Below are 16,103 nucleotides of genomic sequence, written 5' to 3' on the forward strand. Positions count from 1 at the left end.
TGGTTAAGAATGGTTGAGGATTGTTGGGGATGGTTGAGGATGGTTGAGGATGGTTGAGGATGGTTGAGGATGGTTGAGGATGGTTGAGGATGGTTGAGGATGGTTGAGGATGGTTGAGGATTGTTGAGGATGGTTGAAGATGGTTGAGGATGGTTGAGGATGGTTGAAGATGGTTGAGGATTGTTGAGAATGGTTGAAGATAGTTAAGGATGGTTGAGGATGGTTGAGAATGGTTGAGAATGATTGAGGATGGTTGAAAATGGTTTAGGATGGTTAAGGATTGTTGAAGATGGTTGAAGATGGTTAAGGATTGTTGAGGATGGTTGAGGATGTTTGAGGATGGTTGAGGATGGTTGGGGATGGTTGAGGATGGTTTAGAATGGTTGAGGATGGTTAAGGATGATTGAGGATGGTTGATGATGGTTGAGGATGGTTGAGGATGTTTGAGGATGGTTGGGGATGGTTGAGGATGGTTGAGGATGGTTGAGAATGGTTGATTGTTGGATTAATACGATTCGAGATAGTAGAAAACGGCTTAAGACGGTGTAAGACTGTGGAGCATAGATGACGAAGGTTGATAATGGTTGAGGGTGGTTGAGAATGGTTGAGGATGGTTGAGAATGGTTGAGAAGAATAGTTGAGAATGATTGAGGATGGTTGAGGTAGGTTGAGGATGGTTGAGAATGGTTGAAGATGGTTGAGTATTGTTGAGGATAGTTGAGGATGGTTGAGGAATTTTAAGGATGGTTGAAGATAAGGTTGGTTGAAGATAAGGTTGGTTGAGGATCGTAGAAGATAGTTGAGGATGATGGAGCATTTTTGATGATGGTTGAGGATGGTTGAGAATGGTTGAGAATGGTTGAAAAGAATGGTTTAGAATGATTGAAGATGGTTGAGGTTGGTTGAGGATGGTTGGGGATGGTTGAGGATCGTTGAGGAAACTTGAGAATGGTTGAAAATGGTTTAGAATGGATTAGGATGGTCGATGATGATTGAGGATGGTTGAGGATTTTTAAGGATGGTTGAAGATGGTTGAGGATGTTTGAGGATGGTTTAGGATGGTTGGGAATGGTTGAGGATGGTTGAGGATAATTGAGGATTTTTAAGGAAGGTTGAGGATGGTTTAGAATGGTTGAGGATGGTTGACGATGATTAAGGATGGTTGATGATGGTTGAGGATGGTTGAGGATGGTTGAGGATGTTTGAGGATGGTTGAGGATGGTTGGGGATGGTTGAGGATGGTTGAGGATGGTTGATTGTTGGATTAATACGATTCAAGATGGTAGAAAACGGCTTAAGACGGTGTAAGACTGTGGAGCATAGATGACGAAGGTTGATAATGGTTGAGGGTGGTTGAGAATGGTTGAGAATGGTTGAGAAGAATAGTTGAGAATGATTGAGGATGGTTGAGGTTGGTTGAGGATGGTTGAGAATGGTTGAAGATGGTTGAGTATTGTTGAGGATAGTTGAGGATGGTTGAGGATTTTTAAGGATGGTTGGGGATGGTTTAGAATGGTTGAGGGTGATTGAGGATGGTTGAGGATGGTTGAGGATGGTTGCGGATGGTTGAGGATGGTTGAGAATGGTTGAACATGGTTGAGAATGGTTGATGACGGTTGAAGATGGCTAAGGATGGTTGAAGATGGTTAAGGATGGTAGAAGATTGTAGAGGATGGTTGTGGATGGTTGAGGATGGTTGAGGATGGTGGAAGATAGTAGAGGATAGTTGAGAATGACTGAGGATAGTTGAAGATGCTTGAGGATGGTTTAAAATGGTTGAAGATGGTTGAGGATGGTTAAAGATGGTTGAGGATGGTTGAGGATGGTTGAGGATGGTTGAGGATGGTTGAGGATGTTAGAAGATAGTTGAGGATGGTTGAGGATGGTTGAGGATGGTTGAGAAGGTTGAGAATGGTTGAGAATGGTTGACGATGTATGAGGATGGTTAAGGATGGTTGATTGTTGATGTTGATGATTGAGTATGATGGAGCACCGTTGAGGATGGTTAATGATGGTTGAGGGTGGTTGAAGAGGTTAAAAGAAAGAACTAACAAAGATGATTGAAAACAAATAAGGATGAATAAAAGGACAAATATTTTCCCCTTTGGACTAAAACTTACTCCGGTCTTGGGAATATAATAGATTTGACTCTTAAGGAATCCCACAACAAAGATGTGCCAGTTCATTAAACTGGAAGCTAGCAGAGGATTCATGTACATACACAATACACATATTCTTCACTTAACTTCTTCTTTATTTCTTCTTCTTGTTTATTTCTTACTTTTTGCGAACTTGTGTTTTTTAACTTGTATTCCTATAGAACTTTGTTTTAAAACTCGCTGGCCAGCCGCCCGGTCGCTCTATCATATGTCAAGTAGTTTAATGAATGTTGACGGATACGACGATGTTAGTTGCAACCGAAGACATCGCCGTCGTCGTCGCGTCGAATAGGTCGTTGCCAATAATAGGATAGCAGCGGCAGCGGCGGTGACTCGCGATCGGTGGCGAACAAAACCTCAATAATGATAATAGTCTTGTGAACAGAAATAACCCGACAAACCAAAGAACTTTAGACTTACAACCACCACAACCACCAAACGACGAACGAGCAAAAGAACGCTCGTCAATAGAAAACAATGAAAGCCTGTCAAAAGCCATCCACATAAGATACCTAAATTGATTTCCATTTCATCAACCTATGCACTTTATAGGAGAAGAGTCTAGCAAAGGCGGGCTTCGCAGGGCGCAAGTCGTTGGTATTCGATATAATTTAGCCTCTTCATATCGGCTCCGACTTGGAAAAGACGCTATCGCTAGGTCGTCTCTATATACGAGAATGTCTCTTCTAAATAAAATGGAATTTTATGTTCTTGATGCTTCTTTTTATTTGTGGCTGGCTTCGTGCGGTCTTCGTTTGTTTACCAACTTTTATTTTCCTGCATCAGTCTTTTCTTGTGAAGTCTTGACGTTGATGGTAGGGGCAGACGGGAAGAACGCCTGATGGCTGGAAATATGACCTTGAAAAATATTTAAATGTTCGTCGATATGAACATAATATGGATGCGACAAGTCTTGAATCCATTAAGACCCACAAAATATGTAATTAAATTGTGTAAGCCACTCCTTGTGTAAATTAAAGGGCGTCTGTTTTTGTATTTTTATCGTCTTTTTGTATCAGAGACACAAAATTTCAATTCAGATCAGCGTTTACATAATTGCCTTATAAAATTGAAGATTCAATAAAAATAAGACTTAAAATAGAGGGGGTGCCAGCCATTTCTTATGTTCTCCAAAGGGAATTTTAAACTTGATAATTGAAGGAAATAAGCATTTTTGTTTTTTTTTTGGAATGTTTGGTGTCATGTTTCTTCTATTTGATGGTTCAGTTAGCGTGAGTTGTTGCTCAATCCTAAAGTACTTAAAGTACTTTAAAGCTCGTTAAAGTGAGCTATCAATAAAATAAAAAATCATAGAAAATAACTTCAAGGTTATTTACAAGCTTGGAGGGTCTTTTGAATAAATAAATGGAATTTGATGACCAAACTTTTGGTTTTGACTGAGGTTATGGTGGACTCACAATTGGGCTTGAGTAAATTTAAGATATTAGACAATAAAATAAATTAGGCGGCGCTAGAGCTCGCAAAGACCCAAAACCTAGTTGATTATAGCATTAACTATTGCAGTGTGGGGTAAATATCAATAATAGGGAAGCCTACAATTTTATGCCAGATATGAATTTCAAATTTAAGAAAACAAAATTCATTATAACAATAATTTTAAAAGATGGTTTTTGGAAGTCTTGGTGGAAAAGGGATCATTTAAACCACAAAGGATATAAATTCTACGTTTGTCACTTTGACTAGAAAAAATTACGCCATAACCGAAAAAAATTACCGTACAAATGAAGCATTAAAACAAAAAAAGCTAAGGCAGTCATTCACAACTTCTTCCTTTATCGAAGCCCAAATTTAGGCAGAGTATCCACTTCTTGTGAATTTGGTGCTTTGTCTGATTCCATTCAAAGAATTGTTTAGTCCTATCCTCGCACTGAAATCGTTGTTACGGGCGATTTCAATGTACACAATTCTTCTTGGCTTCAATATTCAGGCCAGACAACACCCGATGGAATGTGTGCAGAAATTTTCGCTGAGTTGAACCACCTAACTCAGCTTGTCAACGAGCCCACCCGAATATCGGACGTTGAAGGTCGAGCAGAAAACTCTCTTGACTTGTTTCTTACCTCTGACCCTGATAAGTACACTGTTGGTGTTCTATCTCCTCTAGGCACATCTGACCATTGTGTTATATCAGCAAATTTCTCGTGTCAAATCTGTTCAGTTAAAGAAAGAGCTCCTAAGAGAACCGTTTGGCAATACGAGAAAGCCAACTAGGACGGTCTCAATAATTACTTCAGGATCTTTAACAGGTCACTACGCTTCCTCGATAGTGACGTTGACGCCAGCACTGATATGATGACAAGTTTAATAAAGTATCAGACCCAAGGAAAACTCTTGGTTTGAAGCGAGCTGTAAAGAAGTTATTAGGGCCAAAGAGGTAAGTTTACGTTGCTATAAAGCCAACCGTACTGAGGAAAGCCGGAAAAAGTTCAAACAAGCCAGGAAGGCCTGCAACGCCCATATTCGACGGACCAAATTTGTACATGACCAAAAGTTACGGCAAAAATATTGCAATGTCCCAAAGGCAGTACAATTTTTTGGTCATTTGAAAAAAAACAAGAAGAATTTTTCCTCTTCTTCGGTTCCTAGGCTCGTTGTCAATGACACTCCTTTTGTTAGCTTTTTAGAAAAAGCTTATCTCTTTGCTAGGCAGTTCGAAACCGATTCTTTGCTGCCAGTGAGTGTTATGACTCCGCCTGTCCTTAGGGAATTGGTTATTCTATGGGACCAATCTTTTTTCGCACTCGTGCTGTGGCAAGAGTCCTAAGAGATCTAAACACAAATAAATCAGCTGGTCCGGATGGTATCCCCGTTATTGTTCTGAAGAGGTGTTCTTCAAGGCTGGCAAAACCACTGCGTAAGCTTTTTCATCTGTCCTACTCCTCAGGTCTCGTTCCGAGCGGATGGAAAACCGCATTTCTCCAGCATATTCCCAAAAAAGGCAAATCTTCCTCACCCTCTAACTACCGACCGATTGCGTCCCTTCTTTGCAAGGTCATGGAAAAACTGAATAATTATCAGCTCAAGAAATATCTTGAAGATCGAAAGCTTTTTAATGACCGGCAATACGGCTTTCGTAGCAATAGGTGCACTCGTGATCCATGGTTCATTTCACCGAACAGTGGAGCAAATCTTTACATCGTTTTGGAGAAAGTAAGATTATTGCACTTGATATCTCAAAAGCGTTTGATAGGGTTTGGCATCAGGCTCTCTTATCGAAAATGCGTGCTTTCGGTTTTCATGAATTTCTGCTTCATTGGATTAGTAATTACCTTTCGGATCGTTCAATACAAGTAGTATTGGATAGATTCAAGTCTGAAGTCCATAAAATAAATGCTGGTGTGCCCAAGGGCTCTGTTTTATCTCCAACACTCTTTCTCATTTGTATTTATGATCTCCTGTCTGCAGCATCTAATCCAATACATTGATTCGCTGACGATATTACTCTTAGCTTTTCATATTCGTTTTCAGACTCACATCCCTCTTCTTCGGATGTGGAACTGCAACGACAAAATATGATAAGCTCATTAAATTCCGACCTAAACATCACATACACGTTGTCGCCAAAAATGCCACAAGGTGTTTGGGTTTCCTTAGGCGATGTAAGAAATATTTCACCCATTCTGATCTGCCCGTTATCTACAAGACTTACATACGACCAAAGCTTGAGTATAACTCCCATCTCCTTTTAAAACCTCTCTCCTCTTCCTAGTGTTCACACTGTGCCTATGCATAATAGGGTAGTAATATCTTCTTGAGTGTGTGGTTATTATAAAAAAAAAGTTTCTCGAAAAGTATGTTATCGAATGCCAATGCTTCACAAATTGATTCAAACCTATAAAAACTATTATTTCATTCACTTTATTCACTTCATTCAACTAATTCACTCAATTCACTTTTTTCACTCCATTCACTTTATTCCCCTTATTCAGTTTACATTTCTCATTTACTTGACTTCCTTCTTCGTTTACTTTTTTTATTTCATTTACTTCATCAATTTATATTTATTAATTTTTTTAACTCTATTCAACCCATTCTCTTAATTCAATTAATTTACTTGATTCACTTGATTCAATTGATTCGCTTGATTCACTTCATTCATTTCATGTACTTGATTCACTTTATTTAATTTACTTTTTTCGTTCACTTTATTCATTTTATTCGATTGATTCATTTCAATTCACTCCATTCTCTTAATTCACTGCACATACTTGATTCACCTGATTCACTTGATTCGATTGTTTAAAATGATGCACTTAATTCACTTCATTTACTTCATTCACCTGATTCACTTGATTCGATTGATTAAAATGATGCTCTTGATTCACTTGATGCACTTGATTCAATTTACTTTCTTCGTTCACTTTATTCATTTCATTCTCTTCATTTATTTCATTATTCGCTTCAATCATTTCATTTCACTCCATTGTCTTAATTCACTTCATTTACTTGATTCACTTGATTCACCTGATTCACTTGATTCGATTGATTAAAATGATGCACTTGATTCAATTTATTCACTTAATTCACTTGATTCACCTGATTCACTTGATTCGATTGATTAAAATGATGAAATTGATTCACTTCATTTACTTGATTCAATTTCACTTTATTTATTTTATTCACTTCATTATTTTCTTTTTATTCACTTCCATAATATCATTCATTGTAATTAATTCATTCTTTTGATTCACTTCATTCACTTAACTTTCTTCATTCCTTTCATTTTCTTCATTAATTTAAATCACATTATTCGATTTATTCACTTCGTTTACTTCTGTCATTTCATTGAGCTCAGTAATTTCATTCATTTCATTTGTTTTATTCACTTCTGTCACTTCACTCACTTTATTCACTTCTTTCATTTCATTCACTTTATTCACTTCATTCACTTCTTTCACTTCTTTCACTTCTTTAACTTTTTTCACTTCTTTCACTTCTTTCACTTCATGCACTTCATTAACTTCAATTAATTATTTATTTACAGGGCACCACTTATAACTCCACCCAAACTCAAAAAATCACGTATGGGAAGCCACTTAAGTGGCAAAGCCCTCTTCGAAACAACAAAAGTACAGTTCTTGATACTAAAGTTTTAGAAATTTTAACTTTTTTCATTTCCCGTTTAAAAAATCTATCGCAAAATGCTTATAATTTCTTAAGATTCAATCATACACCATGAATAGAAATATTTTACAAGTCTCAGGGTCAAGGTACTAAGACGCTAGAAGTCGCCCGCCAGTGGTCAATAAATAGAGCACAATAGACAAAGCCTATTATAACAAAAGGCACATTAAAATAGTTTCACATCCTAACGACAAGTTCTGTAATTACATTAGACATTTAAGATATTCCCACAAGATGATTTATGACAAACTTCTTCCCCTCAACAACCCCCAACGCCCCCCCCCCCCCCCCTCCACTACTCTCAAAAATCTAACAATATTTCACAAAGTAAATATTTAATGACCATCTTCTAGAAAAAAAATACCAAATGACTTAACAAATCCATAAAAATATGAATTTTTAACAAGACACCAAAGACAACTCAACAATGTGTCATTTACATTTTCATGTTCATTTGTTACAACAATAAAAATTATATTCCCTCACATCATTTTAACAATAAATAAGAAAAAAGCTCATGGAAAGAGGAGTTCTTGGCGGTACACTCCTTTTTTAACAAATAGGTGGTAAGATGTTTCGAATCTATTTTGCTATTCATGTCTTTTTTTTATTGGAAGACCAACAAAAAACACAAAAATCACTTGCTCTTGAGATTTGTATTCCGAATATTTATTACTCAGCAAATATCGATCATCTTAAAGCGCCGACAGTACACAGTCTTCAAGCCCCAGAACGACCAACAGAATCCAACAATTTTAAGTATTTACTGATCCATTCGTCGAAACATTGTGTTAAATATTTCAAAAGGTATCGATTTAGTGATTTACTGATACTGGTCCAGCTGTGAAACAAATACCGCCCGAAAAAAAGGTAAAGCGGATCAAACAAATCTCTGGGGGCAAATATTTGCTGATTTACATTTCAGAATGAAGACTTGGATGTATCTTTTTGTTAACGTCTCATTATATTCGCAACTCACAACTTAAAACAAGAACAAAACTATTTTTGCTTGGATGGAATTTGCTTTAGCAAAAATTAATACTTTTTCGCGAATTTAAAGGTTTTTTTTTGGGTTTCGTTGAGATAACTAATTATAATTTATTTGCAATACAAATAAGATACACTTCCGTTTATTCTTTGTGATGGGCGGTGTTCTGCGTAAGCTTTAAAGAACTTTAAAGAAAAACTATTTGAATAGTAATTATAAGTCACAAGAAGACTGTTGTTTTGGAGTGATTTAAATTATGGTTAAAAGAGTTGATCATTAATTACCACAGTGAACTTTTGTCTTTTAGGATGATATCCACTTTCAAAAGTGGGCGTGTAGGAGGGCGGAATTACGTATTGATTATACATACCTAACATTTGAAAATTCCTCCCTAATCGATGAAGTAGTTCAAATTTACAAAACATTTCCTTCATACAAATTCAACAAATGCACTGTGGCGTATACGTAACATTTTTGTTAACATTTTGTTATAACTGGTTTTTGAAATAGGAATGCTTCGATGATTTAAGAGCCTATAGCAGACATATTGGCAGGCTGACTTTTCTTCATCATGTAAAAGACCTTGTTCTTGTGTTGGCTTGAACCTTATACTTTCCATTAAAAATATATATGCAGGGTAAATGTAAGACTTCAGGTTCCAAAATAAGTAGTTACTGACTATTCTCCTGTCAGAAGTACAAAGTATTAGACAAGGTAAGCCTTGTTGTGCTCGAATTGGGTGCTCTTAGATAGTGAGCTCAAAACAATCGGTTGGGATTGCGTTTCCTGTATTTAGCAACGAATCAAAAACTACGAGAGTTACGACTCACAGGATTGGTGATCAAACTGGATAAAGGTACAAGACCATTTTTTTTTAATAATAAACGGGCACTCAAGGGGTTATTAACACCCTTAACATGTTTAAAGTTTAAACACAGTGCGAGCTTTAGGAAAATAGGGAAGGATTAAAGGGGAGATACCGATGCATTGGTCTTAAAGTTTTGAATATCAAAATGATAGGAAAAAACAGAACTGGGTTAAGCATTCCGCATTCTCGATGTGCGGTTAAAAAAAGAATCTCTATACTTGACAGTACGTTCGAAATTGAGCTCAAGATCAAACTGATGTGCACTCATAGAAGTACGAGTATAACAGCTGAATTGTTTGAGGAGGGGGGAGGAATGCAACTGGCTAATTCGACTAAACACTGTTAATAAAAATATCGGTAGAACAACGAAAGGCATGAAGCATTGCGGCGGTGTTCAAGTGACGTAATTGTTTCGGTTATATTTCTAACATTTCTAAAATACTTAAACTTGTTTTAACGTAATTATTTCGGTTATAGTTTTGTCGCCTACCAATTCTAAAATACTTAAACTTGTTTTAGGGGCACCTGCCCAAATAAGCGAGCTATATTCAAGTTTTGGACGAACGAAGGCTTTGCAAGATCAGACGGGGAGACAAATTTCTTTTACCGTCGGAGAAATCCTAAGCACCTAGCAGAATTTTTTGCAATATCGAATATGTGATCATTCCATAAGAGGTGATCTGTGATACATATACCGAGTACTAACAGTTGATTAGTTTCCTCGATGCAAGTGCCACTCATAGATAGCGGCATCGGGGGTATGTTAAGCTTTAACGACAGAAGACAGCTTTGAGTTTTCGAAGTATTGAATTCTACACGGTTTTTGATTCCCCATTGGACAATACTGGCAAGATCAGAATTTAATGAGCTTATCATACGCTGCCGTTGAAGTTCCACATGCGAAGGACAAGGATGTGAATCTAGAAACGAATATGAAAAGCTGAAGGAACTGTCGTCGGCGAAACAGTTTATTGGATTAGAAGTGGCAGACAAAAGATCATTTATGAATATAAGGAAGAGAGTCGGAGACAAAACGGAGCCCTGGGGCACACCAGCGTTTATTTTTTAAATATCAGATTTGAAACCGTCCAATACTTTTGGAATTGAACGGTGAAAATGTTATTTCTAACCCAACGAAGAAGGGACTCATCAATACCAAATGCACGCATTTTCTATAAGAGAGCTTGATGTCAAACCCTATCAAATGCTTTTGAAATATTAAGTGCAATAATCTTACTTTCTCCAAAACGATGTAAATATTTGTTCCACTGTTCGGTGAGATAAACCATGAGATCACCTGTGGACCTATTGCTACGAAAGCCATACTGCCGGTCATTAAGAAGCTTACGTTCTTCAAGATATTTCTTGAGCTGATAATTAATCAGCGTTTCCATGACCTTGGGAAAAAGAGACGTGAGTGCTATTGGACGGGGGAGGAGCGTTTTTAAGGGACAGGCTGTACAAATGCTGTATTGCAGCCGCTCGGACAGAGAAATGTAGAGTAGGAAAATGAAAAAGCTTACGCAGTGGTTTTGAAAGCCTTGAAGAACACCTCTTCAGAACAATAGGGGTGCCAGCAGATTTTTGTATGTCAAGATCTTTCAGTACTTTTGCAACTGCATCAATCACTCTTACTCGTAGGTAGAGTCGAATTAACACAAAACTGTGCTGCAAGCAAATTTGCTTTATCAATCGAGATTACATTGGAAATGTCATTGTTGACGAGAGTTGGAACCGAGGATGACGCGATGTTTCGTACGTTTTTTACAAATGACCAAACATTTTTACTACCTTTTGTACGGCTTGCCACGGTGCTAGGCTTGTACAAGGCTCCCTTGCGACAGTGACCACGGAATAATCGGTTGGAATTTAGTATTTGCGTTTTTTGTATTGAGCAGCAACTAGAAAATAATCTGTCGGACTAAGCCTTATCAGTCGTACACTTCGAAGAACAATCGCAGTGTCAACAGCAAAAGCGAAAGAAATAATAAGTTTAAGTACAATAAAAAATTCGTTGGTATAAACAAGAAGTGGCCTCAAATAAGAACCTTGTGGAACTCCATATTCAACAGTTTTTGTTTCACTGTCAACATCTTTTATCGTGACGCATAAATTTCGATCGTTTAGATAGTCTGCCATTCATTCAGCCATCAAACCTTAAGTCTCTATACTTTTTACAGCTTCTAACAGAATGCTCAAGTCTATCAAAGGCCCTGCTGAAATTTCTGTTTTGTAGTTATTTATTATTGTTTTATCAGTGCTAGATTGTCTTCTTCCTAGAATTTCATTTATTAGTCCTGAGTTTTTCGCGAATTGGTTTTGAATTCAATGAACTGGAAATAAATTACTGCATCACAAAGTGAGTGAGTTCCATTTTTGATCCAATAAACGAGTGACTACTTTGAAGTGATGATGGCACTGGTAGTGTAACGTATCGTCTCACATTTTTAAAGTGTATTCTTCTACTTCGAGTTCTTATCTATGGTCTAATCCTGCATAAGAATTTACACAAAGGGTGATTAAATTTTAAGGGCCTCATGATTCGTTCGTCAATTTAATAGTCCAAATATCCGTACAATTGGAAAAATCGTCCAAAAATTTGAGCTAACCGGATCTTTAGGAGATGTTAAAGTATCAGTGCATGCTCGTCCAGAAGAAAATGTTGCTGCTTTTCGCCATAGTGTGGATGAGGAACCGTACACCTCAACTTGTGGTGGCAAGAAATGGCAACAGTGGATTATCAATTTTCAAACAAAATCGTCTTCAGTGATGAAGCACATTTTCACCTCAGTGGATTCGTCAACAAGCAGATTTCTCGCCCTTCTCGAAAAGCGACTATTTGGTGCAGTTTATGGCCTGGCGGCCTCCTCGGGCCGTATTTTTTTTTTTAATATGAACCCGGTCAAGCAGCTATTATAAATGGTGTTCGCTATCTCGAAATTCTAACTATATTAACATGGTCTGAATTGAAAGATATGTGGTTGCAACAGGACGGGAACGCTTTGCAACTTCCCAAACGGCTAACGAAACAATGGCAACAATTTTGCGCGACAAATTCAATGGCCGTATTATTTCACGTGTTGACGATGTCAATTTGCCGCTAAGATTGTGTGATTTAGCACATCAGAGAACCTCAACTCAACCCATACATACAGTAAAACTTCGATAAGTCGAACTTTGAGGACTCGAAAATTTTTAACTCGAACATTTAACATTTTAACTTTGATAACTCTAATTTCTCTACAAATCCAACAAAAAAATGACAACTACACTGAGTAAGTCGAATGTTATGTGGATATTCCCATTTATGAAATTTGATATTTTTGCTCGGAAACCATATTTGAAAATAGGATATTCCAATGCACAGGGAAATTGACATTTTCATTCATCACACATGTGTTGGTTTTGGAGTGATGATTCGAAGATACACAGTACACAGTAGGTTTTTTTTTTTTTCATGTGGGGCGCAATCCAATAAAGTTGCAATATTATTTTTTAGTTGCTGCTTTTTTTTTGAAATATTAATAGAACCATGGCCTCTAAACGTGTTCTGAAAACATTAACAATTGAAGAGAAATTTCAGCTAATCAAAAAAATAGAAAGTGGTTCCAGAAAAAAAGACGTTTCTGTGAAATATGGAGTTCCTCCGAATACTTTGTCCACAATTCTAAAAAATAAGCAACGGACTATAACAGCAATCGAACATGGGGCCTTCTTTGGAATAGGCAAACGATTTAAGAAACCTATTTTTGAAAACGTCGATAAGGTAGTCGTCGACTGGAGGAATAATAAAAGAAAAGGCTCTCGAATTTGCAAGACGATTAGGCAGACCGGATTTTAAGGCAAGAACTGGCTGGCTTGATAGTTGGAAGCGAAGGTACGAAAAAAAAAACCGTCATGAATACGCAATTATCAGTTTGTCAACGGAAACGTTCATTATTTTAGACATGGAGTGTGCCATAAAAGAGCTTGTGGTGAAAGCAATGACCTACCTGATCAAGTCTGCAATAAATGGAAGAATGACATTTTACCACATCTCTTAGAAAAGTATGATGAATGCAGTATTTTTAATGCTGATGAAATGGGATGGTTTTTCAAATGCTTACCCAACAACACTTTAACATTTAAAAATGAAAAATGTCACTGGGGCAAACAGCGGATTACTTTAATGTGAGCCTGAAAAACTCAAAAACCTTTTAATAGGTTATAGTAACAAGTCTGGTTTTTTCGCGGTGTTAAATGGTTATCTGTTAATTAAATGGCGAAATCCAAGGCGTGGATGACGGGACATCTTTTTGAAAAATTTGTTGTTAAGTTAGATAAGCAATTTTCACAAAAACGGATTAATGTTTTACTCTTTATTGATAATTGTCCAGCGCATCCCAAAAAGCTTCAAAAAAAATTTAAGTCAATTGAACTAGCACTTTTTCGGCCAAATATGACTTCAAAACTGCAACCATTTGACCAGGGAGTGATTCAAAATCTAAAGTGTCATTATCGCCGCGTGCATCAATACAGTTGGAAAAACTTGGGACTTTGACGTCAAAAGACAGACTATAGCTAATTGCTATAAAGTAGCTAGTTTTGGCCAATTTTCCACTTGGGACGTTGTGTTTCTCAATAATATTGATGAAGATCGAGCTTTGGTGGAAGCTGAATATGATGAATGGATAAGGCAGAGTAATATAGCAACGAATATAACTCTAGATGACTATATGGAGGTAGATAACGATATTTGTGCGTCCGACTTTCCTTCAGACGAGGATATTATTGAGCAGTGTAGCTCTGAATCGTTGAACCTAACTTCAATCAATATTGAAAGTGATGACAAGACTTTGGTTAAAAAGGAACTCAAAGCCTTTAAAGCGTGTTGTGGTAGATTGAATTTGTATTTGCAAACGTCTGAAGACACAACAGACGAAATTTCAAAAAAAAAAACTACTTCCAGACACAAAGTTCCACCGCATCGATTCATCTATATACTCGTTTAAATTTAAGATTAATTCATCTTATTTATAACACCGTTTAATTACCTCAACAATAAACACTTTACATCTTTATTGGCCCTCATACAAATTAACCTATAGCTCCTCTACCTTTAGTCTTTTGTTTACTTTTTTTGTTTTTAAATTAAAAATGAAAATATTGTAAATGCGAACAAACAAATAAAAAAACAACGCAAACATAGTTCATTGAACAAACTTAGCAATTATTTCAATCCGGACTCATTAAGTGAGTAAATCACCATTTTTAAAGCGTTTCCCATTTAATTAACACCCATCATCATCCAAAACTTAAAAACATGGGCAATAACAATAATTTGCCAATCAACAACGGACCGAAGATAAGTGAGTTGGCGCGAGTAAACTCTTTGATAAAAGAAAACATTTTCTTCAAGAAATCTAAACCCTCAAGTCCAAGCTTCAAAGCTGAAGCAATTGAAGAAGCTAACTACTTTTTTCTTTTATTTCCATTTAACATCCTTTATTCTATTCATTTGTGTTCATAGCATTACGAATACTCACCGAAATAAAAACTAACGTTCTACTCCACGCCGAGCCGGCAACGTCAAGGCGGTCAAAGCGCAGCGTGGTGCGATAAAATTGGTGTATTAAGCATTTTAAAATTAATTTGCGCGCCAAAATACATTCGTCGTAGCTTATTTTTATTATTCTAGAATCTCAAGTGTTTCTTCCTTCAATTCTTCGTATGTTCAAAATAAAAGGTCGAATACCTTCGTGTTTTTGTTGCTTTTGCTGACATTTGTTATATCGATGTCGTTTTGATGGTAATTTGTGTGAAATTTTTAGTTAACAATAAAAATAAAATAAAAATATTATGCAAATCATGGGACAATTTATTAAGCGTTGGAGAAGTAGACGTAGAAGAGTATTGAAAGTAAACGTCTGCGTTTCGGCTTGTCAATCAAAAATTGGCATTTGAAGAAAAAGCGCGGGATTTTTGTGTCTTTCTTCGTTTGCTCAATGGGGCAGTGTTAGGAATACAAAGGATTGAAATGTTGATTTATGATCTATAAGTGGATGGATTTGAATTTGGATTTGGATACCTGTCCAGTGATGGTTGGTTTTTTCGTTGTTGTTTGTTTGGTCATTTGGAATGATATGGGGGTGACTTAGAACTATACTTGAGATGTTTTTCTTATTGTCGTTAGTGAAGAAGCAGATATTAGTCATGGGCAAGGATATTCATTTTATTATAAAGGAAATTACTTGTTGAATATGTTTTTTTACTTACCCAATTGATTTTAAATTGGTGAGTTCATATCTGTAAAAGAAAGAGTACAAGAATTAAAGTAATTAAACATCTGACGGTATTGTTATACTTTAAAAAGTTCGGCAGATAGTAAGACATAAGGGGTTATGATAAGTTTTCCGAGGTGTTTTAAGTGAAGAATGTTAAAGGAATTGAAATACTTGAGATGTGCAATTCTGTTAGACTCAAAATTTTGTATGGTACTTGTGATGGAAATAAACTCGGCGAAAATGGTAAACAAGAAAGTTCTGTCATTGAATATGGAATGGCAGGAGTATTGTAGAAATCTGTGATCACTGACTTTGAAGTGGAGGAAGTCTCGTTTACCATGTACCATGTATGACGACGAAAGAATGCTGTGATTTGAAAACCATAAATATTGTTTCAAGAAAGAGGGTTCTTTACTGAAAACATGTTTTGTTTTTGGTGTAAACAGTCTTTTTTGAAATCAAAGTGCATGAACGCAAGAAAGCAATCCTTCGTTGGTCTTAAGCTGTACAGACGAGCCAGCGACGAGCCTGCAAAACAAAACTACCATCAGCTTAGAAAATTCAAAATTTTGTCAAAGAAGAAAGAATTAGAACACTTTGAAAAATGAAGCGAAAAGCCTAGTTAGTTGCAAGAACTCGAGTAAACTCTTTAAGAAAATTAAAAAAATGCATGCCAAGGT

At 36.6% G+C, this 16,103-nt stretch overlaps 1 protein-coding gene across 1 annotated transcript in view; it reads right to left on the reverse strand.

Annotated features, from left to right (window-relative positions):
* LOC129954247 (M-phase inducer phosphatase-like) overlaps positions 1 to 16,103 on the reverse strand; it is a 556,280-nt gene that overhangs the window by 185,719 nt on the left and 354,458 nt on the right. Inside the window, exon 5 of the mRNA XM_056068027.1 lies at positions 15,416 to 15,445. Coding sequence (XP_055924002.1) covers positions 15,416 to 15,445 — 30 coding nt within the window. The remainder of the gene's footprint in view (positions 1 to 15,415; positions 15,446 to 16,103) is intronic.

Source organism: Eupeodes corollae, chromosome 1 (genome assembly GCF_945859685.1).
Source record: "Eupeodes corollae chromosome 1, idEupCoro1.1, whole genome shotgun sequence".
Classification (NCBI taxonomy): Eukaryota; Metazoa; Arthropoda; class Insecta; order Diptera; family Syrphidae; genus Eupeodes; species Eupeodes corollae.